This window comes from Furipterus horrens, unplaced genomic scaffold (genome assembly GCF_987537825.1).
Source record: "Furipterus horrens unplaced genomic scaffold, mFurHor1.1.pri manual_scaffold_9, whole genome shotgun sequence".
NCBI classification, from domain to species: domain Eukaryota; kingdom Metazoa; phylum Chordata; class Mammalia; order Chiroptera; family Furipteridae; genus Furipterus; species Furipterus horrens.
Window position 1 is genome coordinate 5,956,127 of NW_028327179.1, and position 18,722 is coordinate 5,974,848.

At 46.8% G+C, this 18,722-nt stretch overlaps 1 protein-coding gene across 1 annotated transcript in view; it reads left to right on the top strand.

Annotated features, from left to right (window-relative positions):
* Positions 1-18,722, top strand: part of ELMO1 (engulfment and cell motility 1) — a 341,907-nt gene that overhangs the window by 213,936 nt on the left and 109,249 nt on the right. Inside the window, exon 17 of the mRNA XM_090287018.1 lies at positions 3,357-3,493. Coding sequence (XP_090143144.1) covers positions 3,357-3,493 — 137 coding nt within the window. The remainder of the gene's footprint in view (positions 1-3,356; positions 3,494-18,722) is intronic.

An 18,722-nucleotide genomic window follows, 5' to 3' on the forward strand; every position in this document is an offset into this window, starting at 1 on the left:
ATTGCCTACTCGTTTAATTTGTTCTCAGTGTTTTTTAAAGCAATGGTAAGCCTCACACTCCCCATCTTTGTTTGCTTGTTTGCTTGTTTGTTTTGACCTCTGAATTAAGGGCCTTATTCTCGAGACCGAGGCCCTCCCATCGGGCTGACAGATGTTCACATTTCTCAGTGGGATGCCCTCGGCCAAGGCCCGCTGGGTCCACGGTGAGCATCGCAAACCTGCGGGCTCACCGCTGCCTGAAGCTGACTTTTTGAAGTCGCTGTTCCCACTTAATCCTCACAGCAACCCGATAACGCACATAATTTACGGATGAAAAGACCGGAGCGTTGACAGATGAAATGACTCGCTCAGGTGACTCGGCAGCAGATGACAGAACCAGGACTCGAACCCGGGCCAGCCGGCTCCCAGGGCCTTCGCTCCCTTTCTGCCGTTTGCCTTCCTCTCTGCCCTCACCTGCCGAAGGGAGAGGAAAACGGAGCAGGTCGTCTAGACAGGCGCTTCCTGCTCGATCAACCTCCCTCCTCACTGTTTGCAGTTTGAACGTTTTAGAGGGAAATTATGTTAATATTTAATACTTTATCCTTGCCTCTAATACAGGGACACCCTTCCTAACACAAAGAATCATAAGCACCCCCCAATAAAATTTTTGTCACTGTCTCTTGTGTAACATGTCAGGGAACAGATTATTTTTGATTGTTTGTTCGCCCACTCCTCCCTAGCAGGGATGAGTCTTTTAAAGACGTTTATGGTTATGACCAGCCAGTCCTTCCATGTGGGGGCAGAATGCGCTGGTGATAGAGGGCAGGGTGGGGCTCCGGGCCCTGTCGCTAGAAATGACTGAACTTCACTCTTCCTCAGTTTTCTCTTCTGTGAGGCTGGGTGGGGTGTTGTTTTTGAGGATTCAGAGTAAACAGCAGCCATAGTTTGTAACTAAGTGTGTGGCAGGTACTGACTAGACTTTCTGTGGTGATCCTTTTGCAATATATACAAATAATGAATCATGGTGTCCATTTGAAACTAATATAATGTTGTGTGCTAATTACACTTCAGTAATTTACAAAACATAAAAATGATTGGTTGACCCCCACCTCTCACTCACCGGAGTTTTCGTTCCTTTCTTATCTGCTAGACTTGTTAAAGTCTGTAAGAAGCTATAAAGTGCACTGATAAGGATGATGAAAGTAACACCTAACGGCCACTGTTTACTGAGCCTATACTTTGTGCTAGGCGCCTTACCATGCCCTTTTTGTACATAATCTAATTTGATGCTTGTGCAAACCTTGTGTGGTCATGTATTTTACAGAGGAGGAAACAGACTCAGGAAGTTTACCTGTCTAAGGTTATAAGGCATCCTGGGGAGCACCACATTCGGTCTTTTAATGCAGATCTGTCTGCCTGGAAACATGATGTTACCCTACCTCCTCATTCCTACTTCTTCCAGGGCATCCAATTACCTTGGACATGTGTTCTCTTGTGCTAATGTCCATGTGCTCGCGTGAGTTTGTTTCCATGTCAGTAATTTCACATGTGTTAGAGTGACAGAAAACCGGAGAACAGTGACATTCAAAGCTCTTCTCCAAGGATCATGACATTTAATCCTCTCCAAGGCCTTTGGAGAAGCCAGATGAGAGTCATTTCCAGTTTTTGTTGTTGTTTTAAGAAAGTCAGGACTCAGAAAGGGGGAAGGACTTGCTTCTGCTTGTCGTGGCCTGGACTGGAACCCAAGTCTTCGGCCCCCAGGCCCTAACCTCTTCCACAGGACACACTCACATCGCCGCAAGCCTATGCCCTTACCTTGTCTGGAAGGAAACAGCTTTCACTTCTTCATATGGTGTTCCGCCCTTCAGAGGGGGTGAGCTGTCCAAACATGGAGAACTTTGTTGTTGTTTTAAACAGTTTCAGAGGTCAGGAGTTCACCGTATTCATAAAGGATGAATAATAGCTTCTGGTCCTGCCGGAGCAGCGCATGTCCCATAGGTTTGGTCAGGGCTCCTCTGCCTGCACAGGAGGACTCTGAGTGGACTTCAGGTTCAACCACATAGCTACAGCAGGGCTGCACCCAAGTACAGAAGTCTGTCGCAACTGCCCGCCCTCCTCCTCTCCTGGGCTTCCAGGGCTTGAAATCTACTGTTTGGAGCCTGAAGACTAAGACTAAATGGTTCTTAAGAGATTCCAATTAAAGTAGGCATTCTTTTACTGTACATAACAGCTTGTATTTAAAAATAAAAGAACAACATAAAGGCCCTGGCCTGTGTGGCTCAGGTGGTTGGAGCATTGTCCAGTAAAGTGAAAGGTCACAGGTTTGATTCCCAGTCAGAGCACGTACCCAGGTTGCGGGTTCGATCCCTGGTGGTGGCTTGTATGATACAAGAAGACAAGCAAAAGGCAACCAACTGATGTTTCTCTCTCACACTGATGTTTCACTCCACCCCTCTCTCTCTATTTCCCTCTTTCTCGCTCTCTAAAACAATGGGAAAAAATGTCCTCAGGTGAGGATAACAGAATTAAAAGAAAAACTACTAGGGTACTGTGTAGGGGAGTCACAAAGCCGAGTTCTTGGGCCCCAGAGTCCTCGTCCATGAGACATGAGCAGTAGGAGGCACGGGAAGATCAAACATGACTCCTGTAAAAGGGCTTTGAGAAGGTAACCTTGACAGAGAGCTGAGACGAAGGCTGGGGGCTGACATGCAGGTCAGGGAAGGGGGAGAGGGGGCTGGACTTGGTACTCAGAGCGCGCGGTCTGACTCTGGGAAGCTCTGCTGTTTGGGGCTCACAGGCAGGCTGGCTGGCCTCGCGCTGCGGTCCAGGACTGGGCCATTGCGGCCTTGAAAGCCATTTGGATTGCTTTTTCCTCCAGCCACCGGTGTCTGGGAATACAAAGCAGTGGTTAACGGCACCAGATGGTTAATCATCTCCAGTGTCCCCTGCTCACGGCCCTGAGAGGAAAAAGAGCCCCCTGGAGAAATCATCAAGGGTGCTGTTTTCAAAGATGCAGTAAATTGTGTATTCAGGAAAGCTCTTCCTCTCCCTGCTATTCTGTTGCGAAAGAGAAATTAAGGCTGAAGGAGGCGCGTGGCCTGAGAGGGTGGTTGGCACAGTCTTTGTAAGGGGAGAAGGCAGAGGCAGACCCGGAACGCCAGGGCTCCTGCAGCAGCCAGCCACAGGCTCCGGTCACGGCGAGGCTTAGGAGCCGACCTCCTTCAGTTAAAATTTGTGCCTAAGGGCAGGGCCGACCATCTGACCTTGAACTTGGAAGCTGCCCAGCCCCGACATCTCTCTTTGGAGCGCCCTCTTGCGGCTGCCCTCGCGTTTCCCTTCTCAAACTTCCTCCTTGTGTTTCCTTCCCTCTCCTCCAGCCAGTGAGACCTGCAACGACTTCCACCCGATGTTCTTCACCCACGACAGGTCCTTCGAGGAGTTTTTCTGCATCTGTATCCAGCTCCTGAACAAGACATGGAAGGAGATGAGGGCGACGTCTGAAGACTTCAACAAGGTAAGGGGGCTCTGGGGCAGAGGCAGCGTTGCGACCTCCAATTTTCCTTGGATGGCATGGCTCCGGGATGCCTTGTTATCGCAACGTCTACTGGGGACAATGCCTTCCTCCCCCTGCGTAGGTGGCTGCCACCGAGAGAATGCCATCACAAAGCCTGTTCAGCCGAGGTCACCTGGTTTCTCTGTGGACTATCGCTGTGTTCAGACAGTTTCCCTTGGCCGTGTCAAAGGGTTTTTATTAAATTGCAAGATCTCTTTCGGAGAGTTGAGCGAGTTTATATAGGACTTTTTTTTTTTTTGATGGAGAGAAAGCTTTTGATTCTTAGAATGGAGGTGTCCTTGGTTTTTATACAAGAGTGTGAATTTCGTATTTCTTTCTGTGAGTGAACGTTGGGTGGGGGGAAAGAGTGTTGACCACCTTAGAGGAAGCAGAAGCATCATGGACACTTTTCAAAATAAGCCAAGTCTTTATCCTGAGATGAAGGCCTTATTAACAATGACAGGGCTAATTAGTGACGTTTGGTACAGGTCTCTGTCAGCCTTCGGTTCTTCTCATTTCTTATTGTGTAGTGGCCTCATAACCAATGACCTCTGACCTGGTCAGAGGGCCGTGAATCTTTCTGTGAGCCTACGGGTCTGATCTCACCGCTAACCTGTGGGGCCTCGGGGACATGGGCTTGCGGCGTTAACATAATAAATGAATTCCAACCCCGCTGGATGTTCTTGTTGATCTCCGCCTCTCCGTCACCTTTCCCCTGAATTTACATTTCCTGCTTGCCCACATCACGTCTCATCACGCTGATCCCTCTTCTGCTCAATTGTTTACTTTTCTGGACACCCGCGATTACATGGGGCCACCTGGATAACCCAGGAGCATGTTCCCTATTTTAAGGTCAGCTGATTAACAACCTTAATTCTATCTGCAGCCTAAATTGCCCTTTGCCATATAAGGGAACATGTTCACAGAATCTGGGTGTTAGCCCCTGGCCTTAATAGAGGGGACGTCGTTTTGCTTATCATAATGTGTATTTAATTTGTAGGTGGATTTGTCTGTAGGTGTATTTTGTATTAGATGAAATTAATGACACATGGGCAGATGAGCTTTTTTTGTTGTTGTTCTTTTTGCTGGTAGACCAGAAGAATACCAGTCATGGAGTCCTGCTAATGGTTGCTCACACACAAGTATAATTATATCTCTTTTCTTTTATGTCCCTGTGTGAAAACCACTAGTCCAGCGTGAAAGATGACTTTCTGTTTGTTTGTTTTTTTCCTGCTGTCTGTCTATTAACCACTGCTCTGTTTTAGCAGATAGTAAATTGGAAAAGAGAGATTTTAATCAGCTTGCTTTTCTTCTTGCTATTAACTTGAAAGCAGAAGTGATTGAATTTAGGAACGAAGGTGGGTTTGGTGTTACTGGTTAGAGGTCATGTTTTTCTTGTCTCCTAAGATAGTATAAAGAAGCTCAGCATCAGACATAATTTCTCCTGAACTTCCTTTGGCATCATCTCGGGCTCTGGCCACTTTGGATGGGAGCAAGGATGGCAGATCGGAGCTTCGACCTGAAACGTGGGGTCTGCCTTCTTTAGCTCATTACTGGAGAAGCAGTAGCCCTCAACCCAGCATTTAATTAGTTCACCAAACAAGACTAGATTCCAGCAGATGTGGGAATCTCTTTGACATCCCACCGTGAATGGGACCCTAGTTTGTAGGTGTCAAGTGCGCTTGGTACTCAACGCTACTGCTTGCAGTGAGGTTTGAAGGGCGGCTACCTTTCTCCTCTTCCAGACTTGGGAACCAACAGGTGCAATTTTTTTTTTCATGTATATAAGAGAAGCAGAATTAGAGAATGATTAAAATAGTTGTACTTTGAAAGTCCTTTCTCTTCTTTCAATTTCTCAATAGAGCAGTCTCTGCAGAGCAATCCATTGATTCAAGCCATTGGACTTGTATTCTACATTTCCGCCTTTTATTACTACTATTTTAGAGCATGTGTTATTCACGGTTATGGACATTCGAGTAGAGCTGAACTACCACTGGGTACCCCAGCACACACGTGGCCCTCGGATCATGTCCTCAAAGCCCTTGTTTTTGAACCAGGCAGGAAAGGGTCGCAGTGATGTGGATATTTCAGGCATAGGGATCCCATTGGCAGATTTCGTCACTGACGACTCCACCTTAAAAAGTCTTAATAAGAGTCTACATGTCAAAATCTATATCTCTGTGTGGCAGTGTTTCTCACCCTTGTGTTAGAATCAGCAAAGGAGGGGGATTTGACACCCTGCTAGCCCAGTGCCCAGTCGCTGCACACACTGGGTAAGTCTTTGGGTGGGTCGAAGCTGTCCATGAAGATTTTGTTAAGGTAGATTGGGTCAGTGAAGGCAAATTGTGTCCACAGGATCACTGTCAGTTGACACACATAACATGCATCACCAGCCGGTACACATTGTGTGCAAGGCCTGTGTTCTCATCCTGGTTCTGCTACTCAGGAAAAGTACGCCTGGAAATAAAGATTGTTTTAGAAAGTGGATGCCAGTATCCCATTGCTCCCTTTATGGGGGCATAATATTGAGTTGAAGTAATGATGTAAAAATGCTTTGAAGTAGTAAAGTGTCATATGCAGCTGTAAAGTGTTCTTTTTGTTTGTCATGAGATAGATTCTGTCTATTTAAAAATGAGTAAATTGTACTCTTTTTAAAATTTTTTATTGAGTTTATTGGAGTAACATTGCTTAATAAAATTATACGGGTATCAGGTGTACAACTCTATAACACATCATCTGTATACTGTACTGTGTGCTCACCACCCCAAGTCAGCTCTCCTTCCATCACCATTTCTACCCTCTTTCCCCTCTTCTGCCTCCCCTCCCCCTTTTTCTCTGGTAACCCCCATACTGTTGTCTGTGTCTACGAGTTTTTTCTTAATTGCACTTTTTAAAAGAAGACATTTTTTTGGCCGGTATGTTAAAAAAAAAAAAAATGAAGGAAAGCTGTCTGTGTACCTCAAATGAAGTTCTTAACTGAATTAAATAACTTATTTCACATCGGCAGAAATGGTGTGGAAGCTGAGCGTTTCGTGGATTTTAGTTGTGTCTTCCTCTAAACAACTTTATGAGGCACCTTATTTTTCGATGCGACAAGCCCCGGGAATTCGCCTAAAAGGTGGCAGGTTACACCCCTCTCGTGTCCCTGACGGTGGGTGGGAGCTCGGACCTCTTCGGCAGTTACCTCGTTGCCCAGGCCTCTCCGGGGCTGGCTGAGCCTCCCAGGGACCATCCAAGTATTTGTTTGTAGCATTGCTGTTACTTTAGATTCTATCAACATCTGCGCTAAAAACCAAGACCCCGTGGCGTTGCTATGCTTTCAGATTACCTAAGTGAAAGAAACTAGTGGTGGAGAACCATAGTCACTTGAGAACAAAAGCACTATTTTAAAATGTCACCCAGCAGCATAAAGCGCAAAGCACATCACACTGGAGGTTACAATCTCAGGCTTGTGGGTAAGAATCCATTCCTTCGAGACGAGGAGAGCCTGGGCCCGGGGGAGAACCCACGCCCGCCAAACAAAGCCGCAGCTGCCTGGCCGGGCTTCCGGCCTCCACGTGTCCGAGGGAGACACCCTCCTTAGGAGGAACTAGAGGGCAGGACAGAACGGGCGTCCTGAGAAGTCCCCTGGAAGGTTATCCATGGACAGCAGCCACCCCCGGGTCATCGCTGGTGGGTTACGGTTTAGTATAGAAAAGGGAGTGTTTGAAACCAAAAGGCAGCAATTGCATGAATTAAAAAAAGGAAATCTATGTGCTCCCGGACGGCTTCCGGCTCACTGACTTTCTGTGCGTGTATTTCGGGGGGCCACCACACATTCAGGCGTCCCCTTCCTAGGCTAGGCCGGCGCAACCTGATGTGGAGCAGATGGCTGTCAGTCAGCTGCACTGGCTCAGGGAATGAAAGGTGGTCTGTAACCCTCGGTATGAATAAACATGAGTGGCATTTGCATGAGGCAGGTGACTGTAAAATATCTCGGAGCGAGTCGTGAAAGGAGGCTTTGTGTCTCTGCACCCAGAGGGAGCCGGGGAGGACTCGGCGTTGTTTCTCTTCATTAGAATTCCATCTTGTGCTGCTGGTATTGATCGGAACCGAGGCCGATGCGGCTAATAAAGTAGGTGTACATTGTAATTGAAACATTAATATTTAAGGAGAGGAGAAGTCTGTTAAAGGGCCCTAATGTCATACAGTGGGGTTATCCATTTTCCAGCTGTCTCCGCGGTTTATGAGAATTTATTCAGAAGGCTTGTCATGTTTCACAAAGGTCTTTAGGTTTGGCACGGAGAAAATCGAACCTCCTCTAGAAGCAAATGCATCATATGAATAGATTTATTTTTTCCTTCGATGTTTCTGTTAAGAGAGGCAGATGATTTCGTGTGTGTGCGTGTGTATGTGTGCGTGTGTGTGTGTGTGTGTGTGTGTGTGTGTGTGTGTGTGAAGGGAGTGCTTTTAAACTATTCACTGAACAGGCTGTCACCATCTCCCGTAGGACGGGCCACATGCAGTCAGACAGTAATCAGAGTGTGTCTTCTCTGGTCCTCATCAGGATCAATTACGCTGTCGAGGGACAGCCAGAAGGTCGAGAAAGAGGCCGACTCCGCTAAGTTATTTTTCACTTGGTGTCTTTTCCAATACACCCTAGTGGGTACACTTTCCAGAAAGAAGTGTACTTCCTGCTCATGGGTGATTTGTGTCTGACCATAGCAAGAAGGTCACCGAGCAGTGGGGTCCTAGTTCTCAGACTCCTGTGTCACTGCTCTCCTCGCGAGGTTTTTTAGATAATCTTTCCCTCCCCTTGCGGCATACCTCTTCAGGGGAAAGGCTAAGGGAGTAAACCCCGACAGAAAATCCGGACCCGGAGTCCCTAAGGCGGTTTGACGTTGTAGTCAACACCGGCAACTCCTGCGGCACACCTGAAGCCAAGCTGTATTGACTCCGTCTTTCCCTTGGACCCTTCAGCTGCGAAGAGAGGGGGGGGTCTGCTGCATGGGCAACAGCAGACCCTCCATATCACCCTGCCCAGGCTTTGTAGCTTCACTGGAGAGGACACTCCAGCGTCATCGCAAGATGTCGATTCAACACGGGAGGAGACAGATACCGTGTCACTCCCGAGTCTGACTGCACAGCCATTCTCGGCGGTGCAGATAGACTCTTAAGAAGCTACACCATCATCTCTCGAGACGGACGGCTGCCGACGACGACGAAATATATGTATATTGCTTTATACATAAAAAAAGTGATCGTTGGGTTTTCTCCCCCTCCAAGAGCCAATTTGCACCACCCCTTGGGGGGCGCACCACCCAGTGGGGAGCACATCACCCTCATTGAGAATACAAGGCAGGGAGGAACGAGCCAAGGCTGAGCGCCAGCAGCGTCTGGTGACAGTCCCACTGTGGCCCCTCACCAGCAGTGTGACCTTGAGCTTTTCCTTTACCGGTCCAGTTCCTTCTCATTTGGAAATTGGCAGCAGGAGCAGCAGCAGCAACAGCAATAATAATAATGACAACAGTGTGTCCTAGAGTGACCGTGAGGATTACGCCGTCAAAGGGCAGCTTTGTAAATTGCCCCGTACGAAGGAGAGGTGCTGATGTCAACCGCTAAACCTAGGTCGGCAGCAATTTGCACTTGATCCTGCAGTATAATTGAGCTGCTTTGATTTCCCAAGATAGTTTGTTTCGATGTCTGTAAACACAGATCTGTCCGTTCTCTGAGTGGGGATCCATTGGACGTTGGCTTGGCTGCCAGTGGAGACGTTGACCACAGTCGGATTAAAAGTGAGAGTGGCCACCTCCTAAGTGAGGAGCAGGTCGGCTTAGCGGCCTGCCAGCGGCCGGGCACAGCTGCTAGCTGGGTGGCCTTGTGCAGCAGACGGAACGCGGGGAGCTTCAGCGCATCGTCCGGGCGTTGGAGCCGGGAAAATGCCCACCGCTAGGCCGTGTCAGGCCAATCAACGGTTGGCTCTGTCCAGCCCAGGACACCAGGCCTCTCATTGTAACTGCTCTGAAAGGAGTCAGGTTACCCGGAGCAGTGGGGACAGCCACCACTTTCAGGACAGGTGGACGAGCCCCTCCCTCGGGCTGCCTGGTTAACTGCGTAGACACAAGGGTTTCAGCTGTCAAGGTGACTTACGTGAGGACAGTGGGATGACAGAAGGTGGCTCATTGCCAGGGAACGCCCAGGGCTTGCCTTTCACAGCCTGGCCGTGCCTCCCTGGGAAGAGGACATGGAGGAGGACCCCGAGTCATTCAGAGCAAATTAGATCGTGTTGACTGTTCATGCCGTTTCCCTAAGACATGGTTGAACTGTTTAAAATCTATTTGAAGCTTAACGCTTGGGTTTCGTTGGCTGAAAACGCTGCTTACACGTTTTGCTTGGTCCACATTCTCTGAAACTGGAGCATTTATAAAAAGGAATGATATTTGTTATGGCTTAGTCTCATGACTAATTTTGGATAAGACTGATATCAGTAAATATACATCTTGGGAGTTTCTCTTTGTGCAAAGTCTGGCTTCGAGTTCTTCTCATTTCCAAAGTCTTCCTAGAATCTGTGTATTTTTTTCCCCTTTTTTGCATGTGTAACATGTGCTAAATTGAGACTTGCCAATTATGAGAAGGAAAGAATTGGTAGGTTCTTCTGCCGGGCAGAAGTGGGACGTATCAGTCCCTCAGTTCAGCTGCGTACCGTCCCTGCATGTGACCATAGTGATGACTCTTTAAGTTAACTGCTCCGCAAAGTTCTCTTCAGTGGCTTCTGAAACTTCTTTCCTGTCTATTAACTACACGGCGGGGCACTGTATGAATTGTTAACTGGCTCCCCTGACCTGAATTCCCTGTTCCATTCTGGATTATAGGAGGGATTTCGTAATGACCCAGAAACCATTTTAAGAGTATATGACCAATTAAAAGGATATCACCTACATTTTAAGTAAGGCACAGTGAGATTTAGGCATTTTAAATTAAAGGGCAGATAGGAATCAGAGTTAAAGAGCACAGTTAGAAGGAATGTCTCAGGAGATACAAGCCCCCCTTGAATTAAAAGAAAATATTCACCTTGTAATTGCAAAGTAAATTACATTTAAAGTGAGTTGAAAATGCACACCTATGAAGGGCTGTGTTTCTTAAAGTAGAACAGAAGCTTAAGGAGCAGTAGTATTGTTATTCCTTCTGCCAGCTGAGGTCTCAGAAGGAGACATCCTCAGTCCGCCCCCAGAATTACAGCTTAAAACAGCCACCTTGGCTGACCTATAGACCTGGGAGTATGAGAAGCACTTCTTGGCTGTTGGGATTGTTTGTTACGCAGCATTTGTGTGTCCATAACCGACTGAGACACCCACTGTGCTAGTAACATATTTCACAGCTTTGTCCACTTTCCAAATGTCCTTCAGTACAGCTCTGACCATATTATACTTGTTTTCAATCTATCTGTGCCCACTGCTTGCCTCATAAAGTTTCGTGGTCTCATACCAAGATGTTCAGATTTCTCCTTAATTTGCCGAGTGTAGTTTTTTCCCTTCACCTCCACATCTTCGTGCTTACCCGCCCTAAGCTCTACCCAGGCTCCCCTGCCCACCCTTCCTTAGGTAAGCCATGATGCTTTCGTGACTCGGCTGTTTGCTCATCCTCATGCCCTTCACCAGAAATGACTCCCCCAACTACCTGTTCAAATTCAACTTCAAGATTTTGCACAAATGCTACGTCAGTGAGATGGTGACTGTCTTCCTTTCATTCAACATGAAATTCTATATCTCTGCCCCTGCAGCATGGGATTCAAATTTTCTTTTGAAAAATATTTTCTAGCTGTATCGGATTAGTTTATTTACAAATCTGTCTTTCCAAATTAAGTCAACATATCATTGGAAGCACTTAAATCTTAATATCCTCCAGATGTTTCTTTAAGTAGTATCTGCCCAATTAATTGGGGGTGAATGTCCAATGAATATATTTAATTCACTCATTATTTAAAATGGCCCACATGGCCGATAAGCTGAAGTAATTGTTCAGTTCCTGAAGACCTGCCGTTCTATAAAATAAAGAATTTTCTTGCCCCAAGTGCCAAAAGATCTTATTGAGGAACACTTCCAGATCTCTTCTTCAGGTGTCAGCACTTTGAGGGGATTACAAAATGACTTTGCCATTCATTTCTTATTTAAAATGACAGTAGTAATTTTTTTCACATATGTAGCTTTATATAAAGTGAGTGGAAAGCCTCAAAGATATTGAACTGTTGCAAAATAAACTGAGGAAGACCATGGTTGGAGCCCTGAGTTTAAAAAAAAAAAGAAAAAAAATCCCTCTGGTTCATTTTTTTACCTTCACTCCTTTCTTATTTTTCTCTTAGGCCTGTTGAACCCACATACACTGGCCTTTGTGGGGGTCCTCGGTTTCCCCACTAGTCTTCTTTTTTCTCTCCAGGCCAGTGGGAAAAATAATGTCCATAACTGACTTTATCCTTTCCCTGGGGCTGCTGAGGGACTCCCCAGCGCAGAGGACAGACACCCTCCCGGAAGCCCATCCCGTTGAGGTGACCATGGCACACCCAAGGAACACCTGCAGCTGGCCTGTTATATAGAAAACGTGAGCACGTCACACAGTTCACGGAAGTCACCTTTTGCATTTTACCTTTATGTCCCAGCATTCTCCTACATTAGGAGGGCAAATTGCTTTCCCCGAGAATGTCATCCGAGTAGAAAGGCTTGAGTCTTGTCCCAGCGACTGTGTCCTTTCAATGCTGGGGGCAGTCAGCTCCCTAGAGCCACTCTGGTTCCATTTCCTTATTTCTCGTTCTCGTACCCATTTGCGTGACGAGGCTGGATCCAAGGGCTCTGGCGTACGGCTTCTTGCCGCCTGAGCTGCCACGGAAGTAAATGTCATAGTCACATAATGCCACATTTCCATTTTGTGAATCACGGGGCATGGAATTCTGTCCGAAAGCTCCCAGGCCGCTATGTGTTCTTCAAGCAGAAGCAGAAAAGGGTAAGAACCGTGCCTCGGAGATGCAGTTTCTAATAAAATTCATCATTGCGATGAAAAGTCTATTTAAAATGGGGGTTCTGTTGACCCGAAGTGTGTTAGAAAAAGCTGCTTGGCTCGTTTTACTGTGGTCGGGGCACTGGGCCACCCTGGATACTTGTTCCAAATCTCAACGAAGCAGACGCTGGTCAGCCAGGGATGTAGAGCTGTTTCTGAATTTTTTTGGACAGATAAAATTCACTTGGGCACGTCCCAGAAAAGTAGACTGTGAATAAAAGTATCAACAGCGTTTTGATGCCGGTTACCAGAATGTTGTATGAAATGTGCACTATAAAGCACCTTAGGATTGAGCTGGCTGATAACGGAGACCTACCTGAAGCTGCCACATCCTCAGGCGTGGGCTCCCACCTCACAGCCTGCTCCCCGACTGCACCCACCTCCTCACTCGCCAGCCCCCTCCCAGAGCTGAGGGATCAAGAGGAGGGTCCGGAAATTCGCAAGGGAAGAATAAGTTCAAACGATAAATTCAATGAGTCCAGAGCCTTGACCCTGGAACCATAGCATGGGGTTCAAACGCTAGCTCCGTGATCTCCTTGCTGGTGACCGCGGGTAGATTAATTACCTCACCCTCTTTCTCAGTCTCTTCATTGGGGAAATGTGGAACTTACTGTAGTCGTTGTGAGAGTTAGATGAGCCAATATTAGGCTGATCATATGAAATGGCCAACATTTGACCATTTCTGAATTGCACAGTTTTAAAATTATGTGGTTGATCCTAATATATGTGAAGCCTTTGGGCCATTTCCACAAGGGAAGGGACGGGAAGGGTCCCGTGGTCCTCCAGACCTGGTGTGGGGAGGCTCCGCCCCCAGCTGACCCCATAGCTCCGGTGGTCCTCCTACCTGTGCACTCGCCACCCCTCCTTGCCAGACAGAGGTGTCCCCCGTGTGCCCGAGCTGCCTTCCCCCTTCCATGCTGTGCTGTCTCTTCCTTCTCATCTGCTCTGGGACTCAGTTACCCCTTCTGGTCCTCAGATCGTCAGTGTCATCCCCTTGGGTGCTGTCTTTTCTCACCGGCACACGGATGTACTTAAGTCGCCTGCATTATAAAAAACACATAAACAACTACTTCTCCATCCTGTACCTCTGTCCTCTGAGCCAGGCTCTTCTCACGTCCCATCAATTAATTAACCTGCCCTCACTGAAAATGTAACTAAGTCACAGATATGACTCTATAAACAGCACTCAATTATATTGTTAATACTTGAAAACCTTGTTAGTCACAAAAGCGACTGGTTTTGACAAAGTCCAGAATGACCTTGGACGGACATATTTAAATCTCTACCTCATTTGCCTTCTTTGCTGGACTTGACCTTGGTGGCTGCTCTCTTCTTAAAAACTATCTTACTGTGGCTTTGGAAATGAACACACGCACACACAGATATATACACGATGCACTGTGTATATTAAAGGAAGAGATAAAATAGTTATCATTATTCCAGTTACTAGTGATATTTTTTAAAATAGAAGTTTTACAAGGTAACTACAAATATAACTAAGCTCAGGAAGAGAATATGACCATCACATGCAAATATATATTCTTTGAATACTTGAAAATATTTAGCCACAGAAGACATGGTTTCTAAGAGGCAAGTGGAAATGGAGAGGAGTCATTTTTCTAATTTAAGACTAGAAAGAAATCACTTACTTCAAAGTGGCCCCCGGCCACTGCTTGTCTGCTTGGAGACGATGATTTATGCGTTCCAGGGGTCCGGGAACCCAAAAGGCCCGAGACCCACTGTGGGGGCTTGGCTTCCTGCAGGAAAGAATTCAGACCAAAGTCAACACAGAGGTAAAAGTCAAAGCGAGTTTATCACTGAAGCGGTGAGACAGAGACGGGGTACTCCACACACAGCAATTCGCTTCCTGTATTGAGGTTCATTGAATTGGGGGTTGGGCATTCAATGAGGTGGAGACGTATTCAGTATTTGCCCAGAAAAGGGATCGAGTGTTCTCAAAAGAGCTTCATTGGCTGCGTGGTGTCTTTATCCTGGCTTTCCGTTTCCAATAGCGGTGGCGCGGGGCGTGTCCTTAGCATGCTGATGAATTCCAGTGAGTGTGACGAAGCCAGGGATGACTGTGAAGTGGAATTCGTCACCACTTGGGTTGAGCTGGTCTTCTACCAATTCTGAGCCATAGATCCATTGCCAGTTGGTCTATCTCCCTGGTAGTCCTTGTTGCCTTTGGCCGTGGCAGCCGTGTGGCCACCTACCCTGTCCCAACAATGTGGCAGGATCCTGGAAGGCACCTTTTAAAACCATGGTCTTAGACTGTGGTTGGCGCTCCACACTGTCTTTCTTGGCTCTGCTCCGGAGAACAAAGGCAGACCTTCACCTTTCAACCCCAGGATGCCTGCTGAGAGAATCACGTGGATGCTCGGCAAGTGTTACCTGCGCTGAATCTTTACCCAGCCCTTAATGGGAAAAAAGAGCAAAGCTGGTGATGTTTCTTTATTTTAATAAGCTGATAATGCTTTAAAAGGGAAAAGCACATTCTAGAACAAACTTGGCTGCCTATAAATTGAATTCAGTCCCTACGTGTAGGGCATTGTGTAGCTAAGAGGAGTAGGAGTGATTCTTCAGAGTGACAATTGTTTTTAAGAGCAGGAAAAAAACTCTTTCAGGCATTTTCAGAATTGAAAGAAAAGGAATTTGTGTGTGTGTGTGTGTGTGTGTGTGTGTCCCTTAAAAACACCTTTAGATTTGTGTTTTGGTGATATTTGCTGCCTGGCAAAAAGCTCATACTTTTTCATGCCGATATGTGCACCTGCACAGAGACCAGAGACCAAGATGCTCACAAACACACTCGCATCGCGAACCAGGCTGCAGCTGAGCCTGGGGCCCTGTCTCCTGCAGTCCGTGAAGGCACCTGTCCCTTGCTTACATGGGGCAGCAGACCTGAAGCTCCTCCTGCAAACAGGAAAGGAAGAACTGTCATCCACAGTGACATTAAAGGGCCCCTTGTGACCACTCTGCTGGAGGAAACCTTGACATTTCAGTAGAATTTAGAGAAATTTTTTGAGACAGAGTTCCTGTTGGGAAATTCACCAACAATTGATAACCTCATTTATAAAGCCAGGCACTATGGTACCAGTATTTAGAATCACAGACATTCACTCTGGGAAGGAAAAAAAAAAAGGTTTGCATATAGATATTCATTTTATTGTTATTTATTGCAGCAAGAGAATGGAAAATAACCCAACAGTTCAGCAATGAGGCTATGATAAATTAATGTATGGGCACATTTATTTCTATGTTAAATTTTTCAGTCATTCAAAATGGCATTTGTGAATAGTATGTGAATATAAGAAAACAGCTTCTATATTATGCTAAATGTGAGGGAGCCAGATGCAAAATCATATCTAAGTAAAAAGTACAAACTAAGAGGGTTTTGACCTTAAACTTGAATGATTTTCAACAATGATTTCTTCTGCATAGTGAGACTAATTGCCACTTTTTTATCATGTTTTTAATGTTACACATTTTCTCCACTGAACATATACGTTCTTGCGGTCATATTTTTTAGAAAACCTTTAAAATAAGGGGGTGCCGAACTATCAGCAAGTGCCAAGTGGGGTGTGGTCAGCAGTTCTGTTTTCAGGGACCCCTTGGACCTCAGTGCCTCATGTTACAAATGCAGGCCGAGTGGTTCATTCTGCCTGGCAGGAAAGCATGGCTTTGAGCCCGCTCTGCCAGCTCCGCCAGTGCCCTGCGTCTTCAGCCTGAAGCCGATTGGTGGGAAGATTGAAAGCCCTCTGAGGCTCCATTTGCGGAAGACTCATTAACTGGAAGGAAGTTCTGAGCAGATGTGACATCCTTGGAAAAAATGAGCCAGATGGCAGCCAGAGCTGGCCCGGCACCTGGACTGCTTGCAGAATGCGTTTCGAAGGGGAGCTTTCAAAAGTGCTTCCCCGTACCCCGCTTCTCTCCGAGGCTGGGGATTGCAAGAGTGGGAGGAGGGAGGGAAATGAGCTGAGTCACCGAGATGTTTTCAGAGATAGCTGCGCCTCATGACTTTATCCACGGTGTCTGGTGGAGTGACAGGGACGTCCTCGGAAGGCTTTTGTGACTTCCCTAAGTGTGGTGGTTTGCAAGACAGTGTTGCATTCCTGGCTAAGGCCTGAAGACATCTAGAGATGATATTCCTGGTGTTGTGTTAATAAATCTGGCTCTGAGGAGTTCAGAGAATTGGGGAGACCTCTGGAAAGAGACCATGATGAAAGAATGTGACGTGCACAGTAGCAAACGTTGTATGGAAATAAGTCACAGGACAAAGTCACATAGAGGAAGCACCTGCTTGGGAGGGCCTTAATGTTTGAATGGACGCTCAGCAGGTGAGCACACCGAGCTGACAGGGAAGACATGAACTCTGATGAATGCAGGAAGAGAAAGCTTCGTACGTGGAGCTCTGTTGCCTTTAAGATAATTAAGGCTGTATTCTTGGGTTGCCAAGACCTGAAAGAAACACGAAGGTCCTAAACATCAGTTGACTGAATGGAGACCAATTCTTTACTTCCAAACAGGACTTTTTTGATGAAATTTTTTTTTTCACTTTATGTGCAGAACCGCTAAGATTTCTAACACAATAGATTTCCAGAAATAGAAGCAAGAGTACTTGTTCGTGGTTGAGCATTATGTGGTTGTTGGAAATGTTTGCTCCACAATGCACAGGATTGTCTTGTCACTGTGTTGAGAGAACTGTAGGTGGTGCATTGGGGACATCAGGTTTCATGATTGCCTTGGGATGACTTGAAAGAGGAGCATTTTTGCATGTCAGTGGATTGGTTATTGCCCTTTGGGGCCAATTTTTATTTATATTGTCAAATTAACGCCTCCTGCAATACTGGCTTAAGGATGCAGGCAAGTGCTGACCAATAATATAAAATTATATTTTATCTGAATTTAATTGCTGCACAAATTAGCTTGCAAAGTTCATCCTTTGGGAGAGTTGGGAATAAGCTGTCAATATCATTTGCCTAGGGGTCATGATCATAGTCCAAAGCTTGCCTTAACTGGAAATAGAATGGCGAACAATAGGAAGTGACCTGGCTGTTACAAGCTGATGATGTTTAAGAACAGCCTGCCCTGTGGTGGCCATTCCGGGCCACCAGGAAGGGACACAACTGAGTGGATTTTCCTAAAGATGCTCTGGGTCATTGCTCAGAGTCATTGGAACTCTGGGCACATAGTTGTGATGTGACCAGCTTCCGACGAAGCCAACTTTAGATAGGAGTCCATCTAGCATTCCCCATGGTGACTCCCTTGGTCCTGTGGGTGTCTTCCCCGTGAGGTTCCCTATCTGGCTGTATGCAGACCCCTTGGACCCCCTTCCAAGCCCTCACACTACCTCTGCTGTGCCTGTCCCCTTTCAGGTCTCAGAACATGGCCTCCCTTGGAACTGACTGCCTCGATCTCTAGCCCTTTCCTCCTCCTCCCTTCTTACCTGGGCCAACTGTATTGACTTCCCTTTGTGAGTGTCATGGTTTCCTCTTGCTCAGAAATGCTCCTCTCTTCCCCTTCATTGCCCTGCCCTGACACAGTGCCGTCCCTGCCCTGAGAGGAGGCCAGGACACAGTGACGTGTGAATCTGTGAGCAGAATGAGTGGAGAGAGTCAGGGCATCCAGTGTTAGCCGTTTGATAACACAGATGGAATCTCCGCTGACTGCAGTGAGCTTGCAGAAAACTCCGTTTTCTGATGGAGAATACCATAAAATAATGTTTTTCTCGGAAGGTAGAATCGTTTGCATGTGAAATTGATACGTGCCGCAGAACTTGGAAAGGTTTACTTGCGCATCTTATCTGAAAACCAAGAAGAAGGTGCGGGGAGCGCAGACGCACCCCCTTTCCTAGCGGTGAGGAAGCTGTTCCTCGTTTTCATCACATAAGACTATCGATCCTACCACGGGCCCCGTCGCTTTTTGCCACATATTTCCAGAGGACGTGCTTGGCAGGGCTGAGCGGAGGATTTTGGCATTTTCATCTTTCCTTTTGGCACGATGTCTCCTCAGCCTGCCATCCTGGGACGCATTGCCATGGTATATTTGGAAAATTCAAGCTGGCAAGATGATACGCTTTCAGAATTTCACCGCTGATTCCTTTGCAGGCACTTGGAGCGAGGGACGCACCGCCTCGAGCCTTGCTCCTGCGCACCACCCCCTTCTT